Below are 19,879 nucleotides of genomic sequence, written 5' to 3'. Positions count from 1 at the left end.
GGTAACTCAGAGATCTCTTTTCTATATTAATGGAGAATTCTGAAACTACCCATTACTGTTTGTCAATCTCCATAGTTGTCATTGTGAGCTTTTAGATGGCGGATCCATATTTGTACAAATTTTTTCATATATATCTTTTTCCTAACAGCAGATTAAACATAAACTTGCAAGTATATGTCATCCTCCATGTGCACTGTGATTTAAATGACTCATGAATGAGCTACTATTAGCTAAAGCATAGCACTGTGTATAATAAAACATGGTTTGAACAGTTAAAATAGCATTTTTTTTAAGTCACTGTTGCTTAAAATTATAATTTTGCTCTAGCTTTATTTGATTATGTTTTTTTCTGTTTTCATCTAATACATAAATATTGAAGTGCCACCTGTTAAGTGACATTTGTTTGATGTGCTAGCCATTTACCACTAGGTGGCAATCATTTGCCTTTTTTTTTTTTTTTATTATGCTGTATTGCGCCACTGCAGAGGAGCATCTTACACTGTACATGGCAGACTCAGTACTGCAGCAATCACTGCAAACAGATGGCCGACCTTAAGACTCATGTAAGGTTTCGGACAGATATTTCTTTGTTAAAGACATGGAAGGTCAGGAAGTACAGAGGCGCTTTTGTGAGAACAGAAAGTATGTTAGAACTGAGCCAATGCTTTATAGTGATTCACAACCCAAGTACTATGTCAAGGCCAAATGAAGGCAACTTCTCCAAAATCTAAAGCTAAACTGCATTCAAGTTTTACACCAAATTGATAAATTTAGTATTTGATTTAAACCATTCAGCAATTAGTTAGTCTCACTTGGATATATTGTACCCGGCCTTCCTCAAAACAGAACAGCACTCTTACATAACTATTGCTTGTTTGCATACAGAAATTTTACTTTGATACTTTGTTCATGAGATTCAGTCTGAGAGAGAAGTCAGAGGGGAGTATCCCATCCACCCTAAAGATTATAAGGCAGGTCTGATGGGCCGCATAACATAATACAGGGACATCAATTTGGAAATGACAGAAAAAAGGTGTATGACAGACACTGGGACCTGTGGACAGATATGGCCTTGTTAGTAAGAGTTGTGCATCACAATCCCTACATGAAACCACCTATTTGTTATGAAGAACAAATGTTCAGTAACAGACAGACTGACTCCACAATATTGCTTTTCCCTACAGGAAGACTTTGGATATATGCACCCTCTTTACAGAGGAATAACATGAATGGTTGGACAAGGAAGCACCTTGCTGTGTACAGCTTCCTCATAACATTCACAGTTCAACACATCATCACATCAAAGATTCCGTATCTTCTAACACTGTACAGATAGAGTTACAATGTTAGTAGCTACCACAGTTTTCCAAAGCACTCACAAATAGTAACCTACACCACAAGTCTTTACCTTAACTCTATCAATATAGATCAATCTTTATCCCATTTATACCCAGAAATAAAATCTCAATTAAAATAAGGTACACACATTCACTGTGTCATTGTACGATCTTATTTACATCAGGGTGGTTGGTAAGTGTAGATACAGAGGGATTAAATCCTATTTATCTGGTGCAAATGTACTGATATGTTCACAACAAATGTGTCTGGTTTTGTACAAGTCTTTTGACTTAAATACAACCTGACATAAGAAACAGTTGAAAGACTCTGGAAAATGCAAATGAAAAAAGAAAGCAGCTATATTAAAATGAACTTTGACAAACAGTATGGGTCAACATGCTTCATGTTTTATCAGGTTAACTTCAGTTCATTTGTCGATATACATCCACTCCTGACAGTCAGGACTTGAGCATGTTCAATAAAAAAAAGTAATCAGGAGCAATTTGGGACTAATAATGAGTAGAATTAAAAAAAAAAAAAAAAAACTGAACATGATTTATGTTTTACTTTTACGTTTTATAGGAGCAAAGATGGACAGAGGATCACCCGTTTGTCAGCGGATAAGTGACAAAATTATCAAAATGTTTAAAATCAGAGAACGATAGGAGGGGATTTGGATATTTAAACTTCAAATAATAAACAGATTTAAATCATTCAAAGACTCTGAAAGTATTTCTGTGCATAAAAACTAAGAACACAAACCTAAGTTGAATACTGTGATCTCTGATGCCTTAGACACTGTTCATCTACAGCTGACAAAACCACATTTGCTCAGATTACAGTAGAAAAGACTCGGTCAAGCTCATCAGTATGGAGTTACAACCACAAATACCAGTTCACACTTTACTGAGTCTTATGTTAATGGTGTCCTAAAACATGTGGAAATGTGGACTGTGCTCAGGCCAACCTGTATTTGAGTCTTTTTGGGAAGAAATGGATGCCATGTGCTTTGAACCAAAGACAAAAATACTATAAAAGTGGCATTTGCGTCTGTAACTCTGACTCATGTGGTTTTATCAGCTGTAGATAAATGAAGGTTGTTGGTGTGGTGTCATCTCCAACGGATCACTGGTGTCCAGCTTCGGCATGTGTCATTGCTCTTTCACACTGCAGTACATTCACCTCACCCTTATTCTTTCATACCCATATCCTTACTATCCAAATCCTTTCCCATTTTTCTTTGAGGAACATTGTTATTAAACATGTCAATAATTTTCTCATACACTTTTTGACAAACTGGTTCCTGTAGGACAATAAACTTATCATGGCTGTGATCAGCTGTTCACATTTTTATTTAGTTATTTTAACTCATTATTACCTGCCCCCCAAAGGGGAGGTAAAGGGTATTGTTTTTGGTTCTGTTTGTTTCTTTGTTTGTTTGTTAACACTCTAGCAGCAAAACTATCGGTTGAATTCATACCAAATTTGATTTATAGATGGCCAGTGACCCAGAATACATGTCATAAATTTTTTGGAAAAGTAGGTCAGAGTTAAAATTTTTTTGGAATCAAAAAAAAAAAAAAAAAAAATCCCATTTACTTATAATGGGCAAAATTTCACATGTCTGTAGCAGCAAAACTATTGGTTGAATTCATACCACACTGACTTTATAGATTGCCAGTGACCCAGAGTAGATTTCATTACATTTTGGGAACAGTAGGTCAAAGTTCACAGTTTTTTATGAATTTTTAAAATCTACTCATTTACTTATAATAAGCAAAATATGTGCAGGGGGTGGGGTTTGTTGTGCCTGGCACCCCTTTTTAGCTTTTGTTTCTCCTGATATGTATTTTTCTTAACTGTTTTTCAGGTCTGAATGTAAAGACTGGAGAGATATTTTCAAATGAAATGGAACTGAGTTGAAAAAGCATGAAATTTCTTATGTTCATACTGTCATACAATTCAAAGTACATGTTAAAATTACTGTTTTTTTTAATTTATTTTATAAATTTTCCATACTCCTCCAGCTATTTCTTATGTGATTATAGATTTTCTGATTTCCTGTCAATGGTTACACACCTTGGTTGGTGTTCATATAAGTACATGAATATTCAATTGCAGACATTATCAAAAATTTACTGTGGAGTCGTCCTTGGGAAATAAAAGGGAGAGGTCATACGTGTCTATAAAGTAGCTTCACGCTTCACAGTTCTTGATATATCTTTCATTTGCACAGGAAATTTTATGCCAAGTGTAAATGGGACCTAATATAGATTGATCCATTACAGATAAATCTGTCTAATGTACAGTAGATATAAGAGCCTAATGGCAATACATTAGTCAAACCCAGATACATTACTATAACTATGTAGATACATACAATGAACAGTGCCTTGGACAGATCCATCACAGCCAGTCCAGACACATCTATAAAGTGCCATAAAACAGGTTATTGCATAATCTGATGTCTGTCTTATTGCTTCCATTGAAAGCAAGAAGGGAAATGCACTCCAGTTTCAGAGAGCAGCAGACGGACAGAAGTGAACAGTTAGAAAAATAAAATAAAATCTTGCCACACAGAGCGCTGTTCCAGTGAGACAAAAATGTAGTTCGACAGTTATAAAACAATTTTGACACAATGCTGTTGTCAGGTACTTAGTCAAAGTATTAAAAAAAGTGAAGATGTTGTTTTTTTTGTCAACTCTTAAAATATGTCATGAAGTAAATTATGACTGTGAAGTCACTTTTTTATGGTTTTCTGTTTTGTGCAGCCACCCTGAACAGTGGTAAAGTGCTGTATTGTTTGTATGCAAGGCCAGTGTACTACACTCTGGTATCAAAGTAGCTCTTAATATGTAAATATGTGTAGGCATGTGTTTACGTGCACATGTTGGTGTGTAGCGCTCAGTTCAGCTGTCATAGTCATCCCAGTCATGTGTGAGGGTGTGACAGGGCATGTCTGCCAATTTCACAGAGGTGACCCCGAGTCACATACTCAGCCTGTTCTACTGTCGTCTCGGTATCTCAGCTCTTGTTTTGTAACAGGGAAGAAGTAAAAGTAGTGTAACCAAGACTCTTCTTATTCATAGTTTAGGTTGGTGTTTACATTTAAGCATATTTGACATAAAAGTTCACGTAAATACAATTATATAATATATTTGGGTTCCTATTCTCAATCACTAACTTCCACTAAACCTTTTAAAACTATACTCAACTTAGATTAAAAAAATAAACAGCATTCATAGCTTCTGGTAGTATTCAGAATAGACAGCCAACATTTTACAATCTTAAATTCTCATGTTTACAATTACAGAAAGTGTTCACAAGCAAATTAGATCTGAGTGATGAGGAACTGAGCATAACACTTTAGGATTTTTCTGTTTGTTTTGTGACACAGAGCGAAGATAGTTGTCAAACTATCTGTTTCCAGCCAAGGACAGTCAGCCTTTATCCCACTGGGATATTCACACATTCATTTGGTAATAATACTATTATATCAACATCTTTGTAGTGAATTTAAATATATACATTTCAGACAATATATTTGCATTCCCTGACAGAGTCTTTACATTCTTTAACAGTGACCTGTCCCAGTGCTGTGCTACCTGTATCACTGAGGCAGTATCAACTGACCTGTGTGACAAGTATTGGATTTATTTAGTCAGTTAGAGTCTGCGTACGAATGCAGAAACGTGGATTGTATATTGGTAATCAGAGAACTGCACATTTTCCTCTCTCCCCTTGATTCCTGTAGCAAAAGTGCTAATGTCTTAATCTTGTCTGACACTTGTTCAGTTGCATGTTACAATTGTAAGGTAAATAATAAATTTCAATGGGTGTTAATGTATTTCACATGTTTATACAGGCCTTTATTCTAAAAGGCGAAGAACCTTTGATCAACCTGACCTAGTTAAAGGGGTGGATTTAAGTGGTAGCCGTTTTAGGAGGTACTTTTCAAGCAATGACAGTGCTTCAGTCAGTTAAGGTTGTAGTGAAGGGTTAAATGGGACAATATGGAGACATACAGACATGGTTCTGTATCGTGGTGCTAGACAACATATACTTACATGAATTTATATAAAATGCGCACATGCTAAAAATGCATTGGTTATTAGTCAGAAGCAGCATGATTAAGTTCATTCCTTTCTATAGGGAGCTGGGGAGTCTGGGGATTGTCTTTGAGGAGGGTTTGGGTTTTTTATAAATTTTCTGTGTTTTTATCCTCCCACCAGCAGAGGGAGCAGAAGCAAAACAGGCACCTGTGTTTCATCTAAAGCAAAACAAAAAAGAAAAAAAAATAAATAAAAACTGTGCAGAACTGGATCCTTCAGTCACCGTGGGAAGCCCAGTTGTCAGCTTAGTCAGCCATCGACATCAATGAACCCATCACCTCAGATGTGTGTCAGATGTGGACCCAGTGGTAAACATGTAACTTGAAGTTCAGGCTGGCATGGCAGTGGTTAAGGTTGATATTTAGGTCAAGTCAAAAGGCCTGAAAAAAGACCCTTATAGCAATCCAACATTAGTTTGTGAAGTACCGTTCAGTCAGATATTTAAATGTTAAAATGCAGCTTTAAAAACTTATCTATTAAATATACGTTGAAACTAAACTATGTTCCCTGTTCATTACCTTTTTCACTCTCTTATCTGTATGTAAAAGTTTTGTTCATGGCAGAACATTTGAGAATAAACAGACAGCTATTTGCCGTATCGCAGTTTAAAGTCAGAAGCTTGCGAGCAGTTTTGTGCTGTTCTTAGTTGACATCATGGCAGTTCATAGACAGGTATAGGCAATCCCATCATGGCATCGGAATTTTTTTTTTTTTTTTTTTGTTCTCACTGGCCAGGTTTGTTTGGGTCCAGGTTTGACTTGGCATTGAGGTTTACACCAGAGCCCCATAACTGCTGCTCCAGTTATGTATCAGAAACATCTTGGCAACTGAGTCTGTTAGTGGACAGTTGACTATTGAAAAATAAAATCAACTGGAGGGCAGTTTTTTTTTTATAGTACTCAGTAATAGTAATAACATGCAGTTATATTCCAAAACTACCAAGTATATCAAATGGGGGGCAAAGATAATCGACGTTGGGCTCTACTGGTGATAAAACGTCAGGTTCTATTAACATGTAGAGTAGGATTTGATTACGCTGGCTGTACGCTGTGCAACAAATGGGCTGCCGTGTAGGTCAAAGTGATCCAGATCTGTGCACAGTTCACACTTACCAAACTTCAAGCATGATTTAAAATAGACATTTACATGTATTTGTTAGCCACTAGTAAGATAAAACAGTCCACTGATAACAGCATTTCCTCTGAACGTGTACATTTGTCTAACATATATACAAACATACAGACATACTTTGCATTTTGCTCATGCCTTTGGTGTCCCTTTGTTTTCAGCTTTGGCTCCTGAAAGTCCATTTTCTGTGTTGTCATTCCCTGACGAGCTCACCAGGCACTCTTTACTGTGGGGGATAAAGAAATGGAGAATTAGCACTTAACTTATACAACACCCACTGAGGGATGAATATGGCAGTGATACAGGCTGTCTGTAAACTGCATGGCTTCTGCAGGTGAGCATTCACTCTTTTGATGGTTTATTTATTTGGGAGGCTTTTACAAAGAAACAATATAAAAAAAATAACCTGTCCAACTTGACAGCTTGTGCCGCATCCAAAATGCCTGCGGGTAATGAAAGCTTGTGTGACATTTTTGAGTATTTGAGTTTGTTTAACTGCTGCTGCATGTCTGTGACTTTAAAGTATAGACCAGGGGTGTCAAACTCATTTTCTTTCAGGGGCCACATTCAGCCCAATTTGATTTCCAGTGGGCCGGACCTGTAAAATAATAACATAATAGCCTATAAATAATGACAACTCCAAATTTTTTAGTGCAAAAAATAACATTAAATGGTGAAACTATTTCGATCCAAAACAAAAAAGATGTGAATAACTGCAAAAAACTGAATTTTTTGAAGAAAAATAAATAAAATTTTATCAATATTATGCCTCAACTTGATTTATACATGTGCAATACAAATCAGATCTACCAAGACACAAAATAGGCAGAATATTGTTAAAATTGCACTTCTTTTTCTTTAGACATTCCAGGTTGTCATATTTGTTCAGGTTATTGACATTTTATTGTTAAAGGATATCAGAATTTAATGTTCTTTCCAATAAATCAAAGAGAAAAAATTAGTGTTGCCGTTATTTATAGGCATATTGTCATATTATTTTTTTCACATTAAACCAAGAAGAAAATTTGGAGTCATTATTTCTAGGTTATTATGCTGTTATTTTTGAGTTTGATGCCCTTGACTGTTAATATCGTCAGGGTAATTTTTGCATTTTGCACTTTGTAAATTCATCTCGCGGGCCGGATTGGAACCTTTGGCGGGCTGGTTTTGGCCCCCGGGCCACATGTTTGACACCTGTGGTATAGACTATATGGATGGTCTCACACCTGAAAGTCGAACCCAAAGTTCATTTTTTGTCACTTTGTGTACACTTTGTCCAGTTAGTTATGGTTTCTCATGGAGTAGATTCATTCATAACCTTTATTTACACTCAAAGATATATCCCTTATATATTCCTTTCTTTCTATCCTCTTATTTCCCTTAAGCTTCTTTCTGTACCATTATTTAAAATCCTTTACTGATTTCTCGCCTTTGACCCTTGTACTTACTAGATTATCAATTTTGTTTTTAGTCCCTCTTCTGTCTCCTCTTGAATATGCCTATCTTGCACAAAATAGCCAAAAATAATCACACATATACACACACACACACATGCATGCATGCACGCACGCACACACACAAACAAACACACCTGTAAATAGCCCTCTGTTTGCACCTGTCTTTGTTTTGTCTAATGTCCATGTCTTACGAACTTTTTTTTTGTGGTCTGTTTGTTTTTGCTACCCCATCACAATATTTGTCTAGCACTAAATAAATAAAAGTTGAGAAAAAAAACAAACAAAAAACTCAGAGATATACTGAGGACACAACCTCATTTACAATATAGCCAAGACAAAACAAAACATCTGAAACATACAATACCAGAAATCCCAAAAAGTAAAAGTAACAAAGACAAATTAAAACCAGAGAAGTCTACTTAAAAACAGGAGCAGCTGGAGGTAATATAAGAAGTGAATAAGGATTTAACCCTGTCATGCATACTGATCACTGCAGTGGACAGCTATTCTACAGCTGTTTTCTTGTATATTCATGCGTTTTGTTGTTTTAGTTGCATATCAGCCAACACAGACGCTTATCGACCATCCCATACACTGCAATTCATACCATTACTGTAATTTTATGTTCTTGATAAACCTGATCTGCACTAACATGATTGTTCATTCATTCATTTTCTGAACCCGCTTTATCCTCACGAGGGTCACGGGGGTCGCTTGGAGCCTATCCCAGCTACATAGGGGCGAAGGCGGGGTACACCCTGGACAAGTCGCCAGTTCATCACAGGGCTGAACATATAGAGACAAACAACACTCTCACATTCACACCTATGGACAATTTAGATTAACCAATTAACCTATCAGTGCATGTCTTTGGATTGTGGGTGGAGTACCCGGAGAGAACCCACGCAGACACGGGGAGAACATGCAAACTCCACACAGAAAGGTCCCACCCCCCGTCGACTGGTGTTGGAATCGAACCCAGGACCTTCTTGCTGTGAGGCACGAGTGCTAACCACTGCACCACCGTGTCGCCCTTAACATGATTGGGTGTAAATTAATTACTAATTGTTATTAGACTGTAGTTACCAGTTTTTCATATATATATTATCTCCATGAAGTAAGTAAGAACTAGTATTAGAGTATGATAAAAGGTGATAAAACATCAGATTAGCTGCATCAAAAATGCTTTTGTTTCATAGTTTTCACACAGTATATCACTTTTGGATATTACGTTTTAAATACATGTTTATCTGCTTCAAAAATTAAACACATGGTGTCCAAATGAGTGGACATTTTTGTAACTCCATGAAAAATAGGTTAATTTAAAAAAATTCAATCTCATTGTTTTTTTTTTATGGGGAAAGAGGAATAAAAACACTCCGGAAAAAATCTTGACTAAAGTTGTCATAATTCATGCATCAAAGGGTTAAATTGTCCAAATGATAAAAGTATGGAAAGGTTCAGATGGTTTTGGAGTGTTCCAGGTTTCAGGTGCAGATTAGTATATGCTGCCATCGTCTACATGTGCTGAGTGTCCATTTATGGGCAGCAGTGTGTCTGACCTCAGGGTGTTGTGAATATAAAGGTAAAATTCTGGTGCTTTTCTGACAACAGCTTGAATCCCAAATTGCACCAGTTTAGCACTAATATGCATGTACAGTTTGTTGTCTTTGAATGTGAAAAATTTGATTTCACATCATTTGGATCCTTCTTAGTATAAAGTTTTTGACAGTAGCAGTAAATTAGCCAAAGAAGATGAAGCTGTGGTGCGTTTGGAGGAATGCTTTTGGTCCATGTTTCTATGTACAGTGGAATCTCACGCTACAAGTGTACCGTCGTACAAGAAATCCGCTTTACGAGCCACAGCTCTCAAGAAATTTTGTCTTGAAAAATGAGTGGAAATCTGCAGTACGAGCAGGTGCTCCTCTAAACAGGTCTGAGTTCATATTCAGGAGCACCTGCATTCAGATGGAGGAGGAGATTATGAAATACCCCAAATGAGGACAGTGTTGTGGAGGAGGTGATCTCTTCGAGTAAATTAAAAGAAATGTTGGCGAAGTGGACAGAGGTTTCTGATGTTGAAAAAAATGATCTAGACAAATTCAATTCAGGTTGTGCGTTATTTTATCTAATGGGAATAGTCTGGTGTATTTTCAGATCGTTTTATGAAGCAGATTTCTCTGGATAGGTATTTAATGAAACGACCTGCAAGTGCGGACAATGATGAAAGTGAGGCCAAAAAGCCAAAATTGAGTGAACAGAGAGAGATATGCCTGAATTTCTTCTACCTGATGTTTCACTGGATGGAGATTCTCCTTCCAGAGAATAACCCTTCTCTTCCTCCTCCTCCCTGTTCCACCATCTTTCTCACGCACAGATTGTCTTAAAGGTGAATAAGTTAAAAAAAAACAGTTTATTTGTTTTTTTAATTGTGATGTTCTCTCTTCCTGCACTTTTTCTCTTTTTAAAAACCCTCAAAATAGGATTTTTGGGTGGTTTTGAGGTTGTTTTGGGGGGCTGGAACAGATTAATTACCCCACCCCCTGAAGGGAAGGTAAGGGGTATTGTTTTCAGTTCAGTTTGTTTCTTTGTATGTTAACATTTTAGCAGCAAAACTATTAGTTGAATTCATACCAAATTGGGTTTATAGATTGGCAGTGACCCAGAATAGATGTCATTACATTTTGGGAAAAAGTAGGTTAAAGTTCAAAAAAATTTTTTGATGAATTTTCAAAATCTTTTTTTCCCCATTTATTTACAATGGGCAAAATTTCACATGTCTATAAAAACATTAATTTTGTTTAAATTTACCTCAGACTTGGCACATATATAGAGGCAATTGATATGCTAACATCAGCACACACATAGATAGGATGACATCAGCTGGATTGATGCCAAAATAAGCTACATCACATGCAAGGGGCGGGGCTTGTTGTGCCTGGCACCACTTGTTATATTTCAATTCATTTCAATGGAGAAAACTGATTTGTAAAATAAGAAAATCACAAAACGAGCACGGTCATAGAGTGAATTAAATGTGTACTGCGACGTTCCACTGTATATCTTTAAGGTCCTGGCAATATGAGTTTTTTGTTGTTAATTTGCCCCAGTTTGATCTTCTGTCTTCCATTTGTCAGTCTTGTGTTATTTGCTGTGATTGGACTCACAGTTCAGATCATCCAAATGTTTTTTTTTTTTTTTTTTTGTTTACACAAACTGAATCATGGTTGAAATTATGATGATCGACCCAACTGGTTCATGCTGTGGTCCAAGGGACGTTTCACTCCCGCAAATGTGGTTTGGTTTGGATAAAATCTGAATCTCTGTTGCTTTTTAGTCATAGTGAAATGATGAGAGAACAAGAGTCCGTAGTTGTGAACATGGTGAATGGGCTGTGGTCTTTGAATACGAGGCTGTGATTTACTTACTTTTTCTCATCATCCTTCAGCAGGAAGTGAGCAACCAAAGCCTTTATCACCATGGCAATGATAACTAAGCCAATGACTCCACCCAGCACCGAGACAATGATGACCGTCAAAGTATTGTCAACCTCCTTCACTGAAAACAGGGAATGAGGGAAAGAAGTTTGGAGGGAGAAAGAAAAGGATGACGAAAGATAGCAGCAGCAGGACACTCTTCTTTGTTGTCTGAATGCATACATAATGTCATAGAGATGAGTTAGATAAAAAAGGTATTTTTGTATGCAAGATTTAATGTACTATAAATAAATGTTTGCATATGTCACATACTTTGGTCCACCACTTTAAGAGTGAAGATGGCACTGTGGTTGCGATTCTTCTCTTTTGGGTTCCTTGCGAAACAGATGTATTGTCCTTCATCTTCAAAGGTGATGTTCCACAGCAGGATGGAGATGTTGTTATTCTTTGATGAGCCGACAAACTCCACACGATCGTGATTCACACTGACCCTGGGCTCTACACCCTCAATTGGAATCGTTGCTTGACATAGCTACACAAACACACATGTACTGTGTTAAGATGAACACAAACGTAAGAAGCCCAGTAAGCATCAACTTGAGTTCCACACCACTCATTATGTCCACGTTGTTTATGTTTGTACATGTACTTACCTTGATCATGGTTCCGTTGTCATTATAGTGCCAGTTGAAGTACAGGTTTTTAATGCCAATACAGGAGGAGTAGGTGCAAGGAAGTAAGACTGTGGAGCCGTTCATTGCTTCAATTGAAGACACTTTCCCTGTTGAGACCTCCAATCCACCAACACTCCATACACCTGAGCAGAGGGTTTGAAAAGGACTGAATATAACATACAACACTCAAATCATAGTCAGAACATTTGCAAAGTTCTAAGATGACTGGCTAAATACTTAGAAAAAACACTTCATGGAAGGAATGCTTCGATTTTGTGCTTTAAACAACAGGCTTTTGTTTGTGTTGGTCTGATGCTGCCAGCAGCTTGTACTTTGGGATGTGGAATAACTTTCAGAGTCTTTCTCGTTATAATGCTGCAACTATGTTATGAAGGGTTTTTTTTCTTTTTCAAATTTTGGACTCCATTCTTGAAAGAACTGGAGTGAACTTATTCATTGAACTAGATGTGTTTTCCCTTCCCACTTTGAGCTGTTCCACTGAAGTCTCAAAGAGTTTATTATTGTAGAAAGGCAATAAACAAAGGGGAAATGCGAACCACATGTTGAAGATAGAACGTCCGGATATCTATGTGAAATTGTCTTCTGAGAAATCAGTACAACTACCAACAGTAAAAGTATGTAGTAGTTTTCCATCTGGGCTGTTTGACACATCATGTGTTCTCTTTCTAGGGGCAGTTTGATGTCCTGTCCTGCCTTCCTCTGAGATAGTGACACAGAAATGATGCCAAAGAACATGAATCCTTTAATTTTGCACAGTCTACATCTTGTGACATTGCCGTACAAAGTAGGAAACACATACTCTTTTACTTCTACAGAGTCAGCTCATCTTGTCCTGCTTTGGCTTGTGCTGCATGTGTTATGTGGGTTTTGCACTAACAACTGGTGTAACTTTCAGATTGTTGCTTTGGTGTCACACACACAAGGCCTATTTTTAAACCCTCTTCTTACACTGACCTGCTCTGGATCACATTGCACTTTTACATGGTGTAAACAGTGCTAGACTACATGTATGTCTGTATGGTGGTGAAGGACTTATATCTGTAATAATTCCACAGCACCTTCTTTATATAATTTTGGATAAAATTATTATTGACTACTAGGGCATTGACCTGCAGGGATCCACAAATTCTAGATGTAGTAGTTTTTATGCTGTTGTGTATTTGTGGATGCTGTACCGCATTTGTCCAGCAGTCACCGCCAAAGCATTCTGGGTATGGCAACATGATTGTAAGGCTATTATATTCCAAAATAACTAATATTTCCCAAAATATTGATCCTATCAACTTGCGGTTGTCACTAGTCTGTTCCTTGACCAAAAATAACTAAGTATACCAAACTGCAGCAATCAGCTCTTTCAGGATTTTGTGTGAATCCTGAGACACACGTACATGCAAGCACAGAGACGCCACTTGTCTTTTATAATATAGATTAGGTATTAAATAATCTGTGCCCAGTGAAATCACAGATGGGATTGCTGCCAAATTTCACATTATACATTTGAAAAAATGATATTAAAAAGTTATTGGGGTTAACTTCTACTGGTAAATAAATATATAATTCTAATATTGTATAAAATAAGGATTATAAGTTGCTTGTAATAGGTTTTCACAGGTAGTACATTTTGAATAAAATTAATTAATATAAAATGTAAAAATTGGATAAAGAGCTGCCAGCATCTAATTCTGTGTGCATTGTTACCTGTCTTATGTCAGTTTTTGACAACACTACTGAAACTAAATTATAAGCTTATGCAGAAATAAAGGGGTGGATTTTCAGTCTAAAGTTATTGTGTTGTGCAGTAGATGAGAAACTGAACCTGTGATAAATTGATTAGGAGGATGCACATGGCAGTTGTTTATTTTTTTCTTTTCATCTGTTTTTTTCTGCCTACTTGTATGTCCTGGTGCTAGAATGCTTCAGCCAAAATGCTGAATACTGCATAAACAGTGTACTGTGATTTTCTTGAACACACCAAAACAGTCTCTGATTCTGTTCTGCCATCTTCTCAGCTTCACCTCTTTCCTCTTGTTTGCTCTTTCTGATATTTTTACTTCTTTGTAGTTATTTTGATTAGTCTCGTCTGTATTTGAGAGCAACTTAGGCCATTCAAGCTCTCTATTCTTTTCTGTTTCTCTCTCCTTTTTTTTTATATGGGCTGCACCTATTCTTTTTTCAGCGTTAGGATCTTTTTTCCTCATCTGTCAATCGTAGATGCTTTAAAAATGTGCTCCTTAGGGATGCTATAACTAAACAGAAGAGGAGAGACATGGGACATGGTGCTACAAATATAAAACACTGCATTGATGTGATATGAGAACTTTCCTGATCTCTTCTAATTCATTATTAATGTCTGTTATTCTCTGTCATAAATTGCTGCAGCAATGCATTTGAGCTAGACTTCTAAGTGTCATAATAGGAGTGATATTGTAACAGAAGCTACTGGGAATGATCTGTACAACTTGTACAAGTTTACAAAGTGTGTCTGCATGATGATCACTTACACATCTGACAGGAGTATCCCCCTTCATGGCCATAAATAGAACTCACACTTCCCTTGTTTTACACCTTGGCACTCTACTATCCCTTTCCCCTCTACCCCCTCCTCTTCTCCTATCATAACAGTTTGCCATCACAGTGTGTCTGTATGTGTGCAGACTCCCTTGTGTATGTTCACATTGTTTGCCTGTACTACGGTGTGTTTCTGTGTGTGTACATACAGAGTAACAGACTACAATGTCTAGTATTTTTAGCATCACTATCAAATATCTCTTTGTCCCAGTTGGGAAACATCAATATCTGAATTACTGAACCTAATGGGAGGAAAGGCAAGTGTATGTGTGTGTGTGTGTGTGTCCTTGGCTGCCTGTCAAGGTGAGGTGTATTTTTTTTTAACTAGGCCAGAGACTAAAGGGTTAATGTACTGTATTCCTGAGTGAACCCATAGAGAACTGACTGAGGACACTATTACCTCTCAGAGGGAGACAGAAAAAAGTGACAGGATTAGTGGAAAGGAGGGGAGTGTATAGATGGGGACGAGGAGACAGATGAAGGGGGAGTGGGAGTTATAGAGGGGGTAGAATATAGGTGGAGATGGAAAGGGTCATGAGGGATGGGGTGGGGAGGGGTAAGGAAAGTGAGGCGTCCTCTCCAAGGTGAATGAACGGCAATTACGTAGCAGCTAAGTAGCTCAATTAACAGCTGTGGGTGCGAGTGAACAAGGTGGTGTCATATTTGGATAGCACATTAACACTTCTATAATTTGGTACACACACAAAACAAAGTATCGACATACTGTTATTATAATACATATGCAAAATGATGCCTTAAAAGAGATGTCACCAACCAAAATAATGTTACATAATTTTATACTTTATACAACAAATGGCACAACAGAATGAGGCTTGTGAAAATGGAGAAGATGAAAACAGCACAATGTCAGAGTTGAAGTGACAATTGTGTGTATTTTATGAATTTTCTTTCCCACCAGCATCCCCAGGCTTGTATCTGCTGTCCTGCTGTAACGTAAATATTATCTCCATGATGGTGAGTTGCATTTTCTGTCATGTTACACACATTAGATCCTGGAAAATTACTGTATCAGAAAGTTTATTGTTGTGTAGTTTATATCCAATTTAGATACATGGGGACATTTTTCTCAGATTTTCTGCTTGTTTTTCCTTAATCCACCTGGTTTTGACTGGAATTTAACCGACTTATTCCCCTGATCCCACTCCACTTCCTGACACCAAAGGGTTTATAGAAAGAGATTGCTCAGTGTTTTGACAGAGATTATCAGTGATGCACAAGATTTCAACACATGTGTAAAAGAAAGCTGACTTTAAGTAAAATTCAAGAAAAATTTGAATACTCTATGTTCTTTTTGCAGCAACACAAAGGAAACATGTCATTTATTTTAGGATTGCACCTACTCGCATGTATTTTGGATTGATTTAAATCATTTCATAAACACCAAACTTGACCCTTCATGTAAAATGAACTTTCAACATGTTTTATTTGGCATTTCACAAATTAATAAAATAAATCCAGAAAAACATATATCATAAACCTTTTAGTAACATTTACTAAATTTCACATTCGTTGCACTAAATTTGCACGCCAGCGTCCGAACATTATTGTTTTTAAAGCACTTTTTTCCAATTATTTAGGTTGTTTGAAGAACATTATATATTCTAAAGCGAGTAAAACAAGGGGACTATGTCAAGTATATAATCTTATTTAATTTATATAATTTATATTTTTATACCTTGAGCTCTTCTATTTTATTTTGATTCATTTTTTTATTTTACCTACATTTGTATCTACATTTTGAAAATGTTAAATATTTTGTGAAGTGTGACTATTTTTTATTTATTTATTTATTTTTTATCCTACTTTGGTGTAATATTATTACATATATGTTGTTTAATTGTTCATTGTTCAATATATATAAAAAAAAAAGATTGCTAACTATCAAAAACTAAAAAAAAGAAGGTAGAATGTTACCAAATATTGAATAAAACTGATTAATTTATTCATTTAAGTTACATTTTAATCTATTAGAAAATATACTTTCATGTATAAGTTAGAACTGATGATATAATGGTACATATGACACATCATAGGGTATAATACAGAAATTTATCAGGACATCAAGAGTTACATGGTGAGTAAGAATCAAACTAAGAACAACAGGGATGATAATATTTCTTAACTTTATAAGAAAATATCTTCAATTAAGCCCGATTTGGGAAAATAGTTCATATGAAAGTAAGAACTACTAACAACTATAAAGTTATGCTGATGTGTGTCAACATAGAAATGTCCACACTTATCCATTTTTTAATATAAATTGTGAGTTTATAATAAGTCTAATGTCATTATGTTACCTTGCTTGAACCACTTATATGGTTTAGATTTTACCGGATCTCATTGCAATTAAGAACAAAATAAAAAAGGTGACCTAATTACAAAAGCAACTATCCCACGGGTATATCTGTACAACTTAATATACAGACGGGCATCAAACTCCATATTACACAGCTAAAGCCAACACTCAACACAAAGGACGTCATGCAGAATGTTTCCTTCATTAATCTGAAACTACCCAGTTAGCTCAGTTAGCCGCATCGCATCTAATTCAGCTGGATTTGTTCAGTGGAGGGTGTGACATCTTTGGTTTTTTCCGTGTAAGGGTTGAGCGAACGTTAAGACAGAGACTGTTCAAAGTCAACACATCTGTCTAAATCATGGCCTGGCTGCTTGTTACACAACCTTGCCTTCTTTTGCTCTTAATTTCAGCTTTCAGACCACCATTGTACATACAGAGGAGTTTGCAGTTTAAAGATGGGTGACGTAGTAAAAGTCATGCAGTGGGTTATATTTGTCATCAGGTTATCCAATTCTAGCCGTCATCTTCTGAGAGAATAGTGACGTGAATTGAAATGAGTAGTGAAAGTGATAACATTTTGCATGCAACATTCCACTGCCTATATTCAGTATGATGATGATGATGATGAGGATGTTTATAATTACAATTATTGTCCATGTGTTTTTCAGAATAAGCTTATTCATTCAGCTTGTGCAATTCCAACTTCAGTCACATCAGTGAATAAATAGGTAATAGACATACTATTACAAATTGCCTAGTCAGGACTCATAAGAAGGAAAAACAGACCAGAAAATAAATTCAAATCAGACCATCAGCTGTTTTTGAATATAATGTTTTTATTTACGACAAGCTAGAAAGATTTTATTATGTATAAATGATATACATTTCGTATGTATTTAACTGTGAACTCTAAAACATCCAGCAGTGAGCTTGTAGGAGATGTTGGGATGTGGGGGCACTATTGGACACAACAACAAAATCAGAGAGTGTATGAGCAAATCACCACTGCACCACTACGTCACTATCAGTAATACTACTGCCACCCAGAAACACACACTTCAACAGACACACTGTGTTCATACTCTGGTTATAAAGATGCTTAATGTGCACTGAGAACCCGTAAATGGTTTTTCTTTGTATTGATTGTACTCGACTTGTTAAAGACATGCAGGAAGTCTCTTAGCAGCCACTTACTCATTCAGCTCAGTTTCAGATATTCTTCATGGCCAAGTTTAGGTTAAGTTTGTTAGTGACCTTGATGTCAGCAGCATGTAAATGTGACTTATGAGATAGATTATAATCTGCAGGCGTGAAAATAGAAGAGAGTTTTCTGAGCAAGGTTTACATGAGACAGGTGAGCTGAAGCTGAAATAACAGAGCTCCAGATACTGGTATTGAGTAAAAAGAAAGAAAGAAAAGCTATGGATTTATTGAAAATCACATAGACTCACATTTGTGCTTAAACAAAGGGAGTAAAAAGTTGAAAAAATGAAGGTAATGGTGCAGAGGCAAGTAGAACATAAAGAGGAAAAGACAGATTTACCCCTCTTTTGACAGTGGCATACAATTAGTTTGTCCTGGTGTGGTGTATAAACAGAGGGGGAGTGTAAATCACAGGACAGTAAATGGAAAGAGAGAAGCAGAACTCACCCAGTAGCAGTGTAACTGCTAGACCAGCATGAAGTAGATCCCCTGATCTCAGCCGACCAGAGACACTCGAACCGGTGCTGTCCACTGACGCCATGACACCACCTGTCTGTCCGTCTGTCTGTCTGTGATCTTGTCTCTCTGAGCACAGAACGTGTGTGTGTATGTGTGTGTGTGTGTATATGTCTGTGTGTGTAGTGTCAATCTGTTGTGTGTGTCTCTGCCAGTTTCTTCAGTCTGAGAGTCCAGTTTATGGAGAATATGTGTATGTCAGTGTGTGTTTGTCTGTGTGAGCGAGGTGGGACACTGAGCTGTGCAGCTGAAGGCAGAGACTGAAGTCCTGCTTTCAGTCCCTCCCTCTTCTCTCCTCCTCTGCACTCTGTCCCAGGAATGAACAGAGGGAGGAAGCACAGAGAGAGGAGGATAAATTCCTTAAGGGAGCTTCCTCCTGTCCAGTTCTTCCTTGTGCAGCCTAGAAAATCAAAGGGAAAGACCTCCAGGATAATGCAGCAGTTGAATGAAGTAGAGGCTCTGTGTCGCTCTCCCTCCCTCCCTCCCTCCCTCCCTCCCTGCCTTCCTGTCCTCTGTCGCTTTCTCCGGCAGACTCACTGGTGATTATCCAGCAAGGCAAAAGGCAGAAGGCATAAGCGAGGCAGAGCGGTAGTGTTGTAGCAGTGTGGCAGCAGACAGCTCCACTGTTCTGACAGCAGCAACAGCAACAGCAGCAGCAGTAGCAGCAGCAGCAACAGCCAGGCAAGCAGGCTGGCTATCAGTCCCCACAGGGGGAGACATAGGCTGGAGTGGAGTGGAGTGGAGTGGGCTCACAAGAGAGGCACAGAGAGATGCTGGAGCACAGCCAGCAGCGAGGCAGAAAAGCAGAAGCGCAGATCTCCAGCCGGCACAAGGAGGAATGAGCGAGAGAGGTACTGCAGAGGTAGAGTTGAGGAGAGAGAGACAGAGAGAGGAGGAGGAGGGGATAGACCGAAATGGGGAGGGGGTTGGGATATGAAGGGGGGGGGGGGGCTATAACTGCTGCCACACACACACATACAGTATGGCTGAGTCAGCCTTACTCAAGAGAGTCTCAGGGTCGGACACGGGCTGTTTGCCTTGCCCACCCCACAACCCCGTCTCTGCTGGATACTTTAGTCCTGTCTCCACTTTCATGCATGTCTTA

At 37.5% G+C, this 19,879-nt stretch overlaps 1 protein-coding gene across 2 annotated transcripts; it reads right to left on the bottom strand.

Moving 5' to 3' along the window:
* Positions 1–3,345: 3,345 nt before the first annotated feature.
* On the bottom strand, positions 3,346–19,592 carry LOC115431329 (sodium channel subunit beta-4-like). Of its 2 annotated transcripts, XM_030151602.1 has the most exons (6): positions 18,886–19,592; positions 18,706–18,846; positions 12,126–12,289; positions 11,785–12,004; positions 11,464–11,593; positions 3,346–6,804 (listed from the first exon to the last, which is right to left on the bottom strand). In XM_030151602.1, the coding sequence occupies exons 2-6, from the start codon at positions 18,797–18,799 to the stop codon at positions 6,711–6,713; spliced, it is 702 nt and encodes a 233-aa protein (XP_030007462.1). In that variant the 5' UTR covers positions 18,800–18,846; positions 18,886–19,592; the 3' UTR covers positions 3,346–6,710. The 2 variants fall into 2 exon arrangements, with proteins under 2 accessions (XP_030007462.1, XP_030007461.1); XM_030151601.1 differs by having other exon boundaries at positions 18,706–19,592.
* Positions 19,593–19,879: the final 287 nt, after the last annotated feature.

The sequence above is a fragment of the Sphaeramia orbicularis genome, chromosome 13 (genome assembly GCF_902148855.1).
Source record: "Sphaeramia orbicularis chromosome 13, fSphaOr1.1, whole genome shotgun sequence".
Classification (NCBI taxonomy): domain Eukaryota; kingdom Metazoa; phylum Chordata; class Actinopteri; order Kurtiformes; family Apogonidae; genus Sphaeramia; species Sphaeramia orbicularis.
This window is presented reverse-complemented; position numbering and strand designations above follow the sequence as displayed.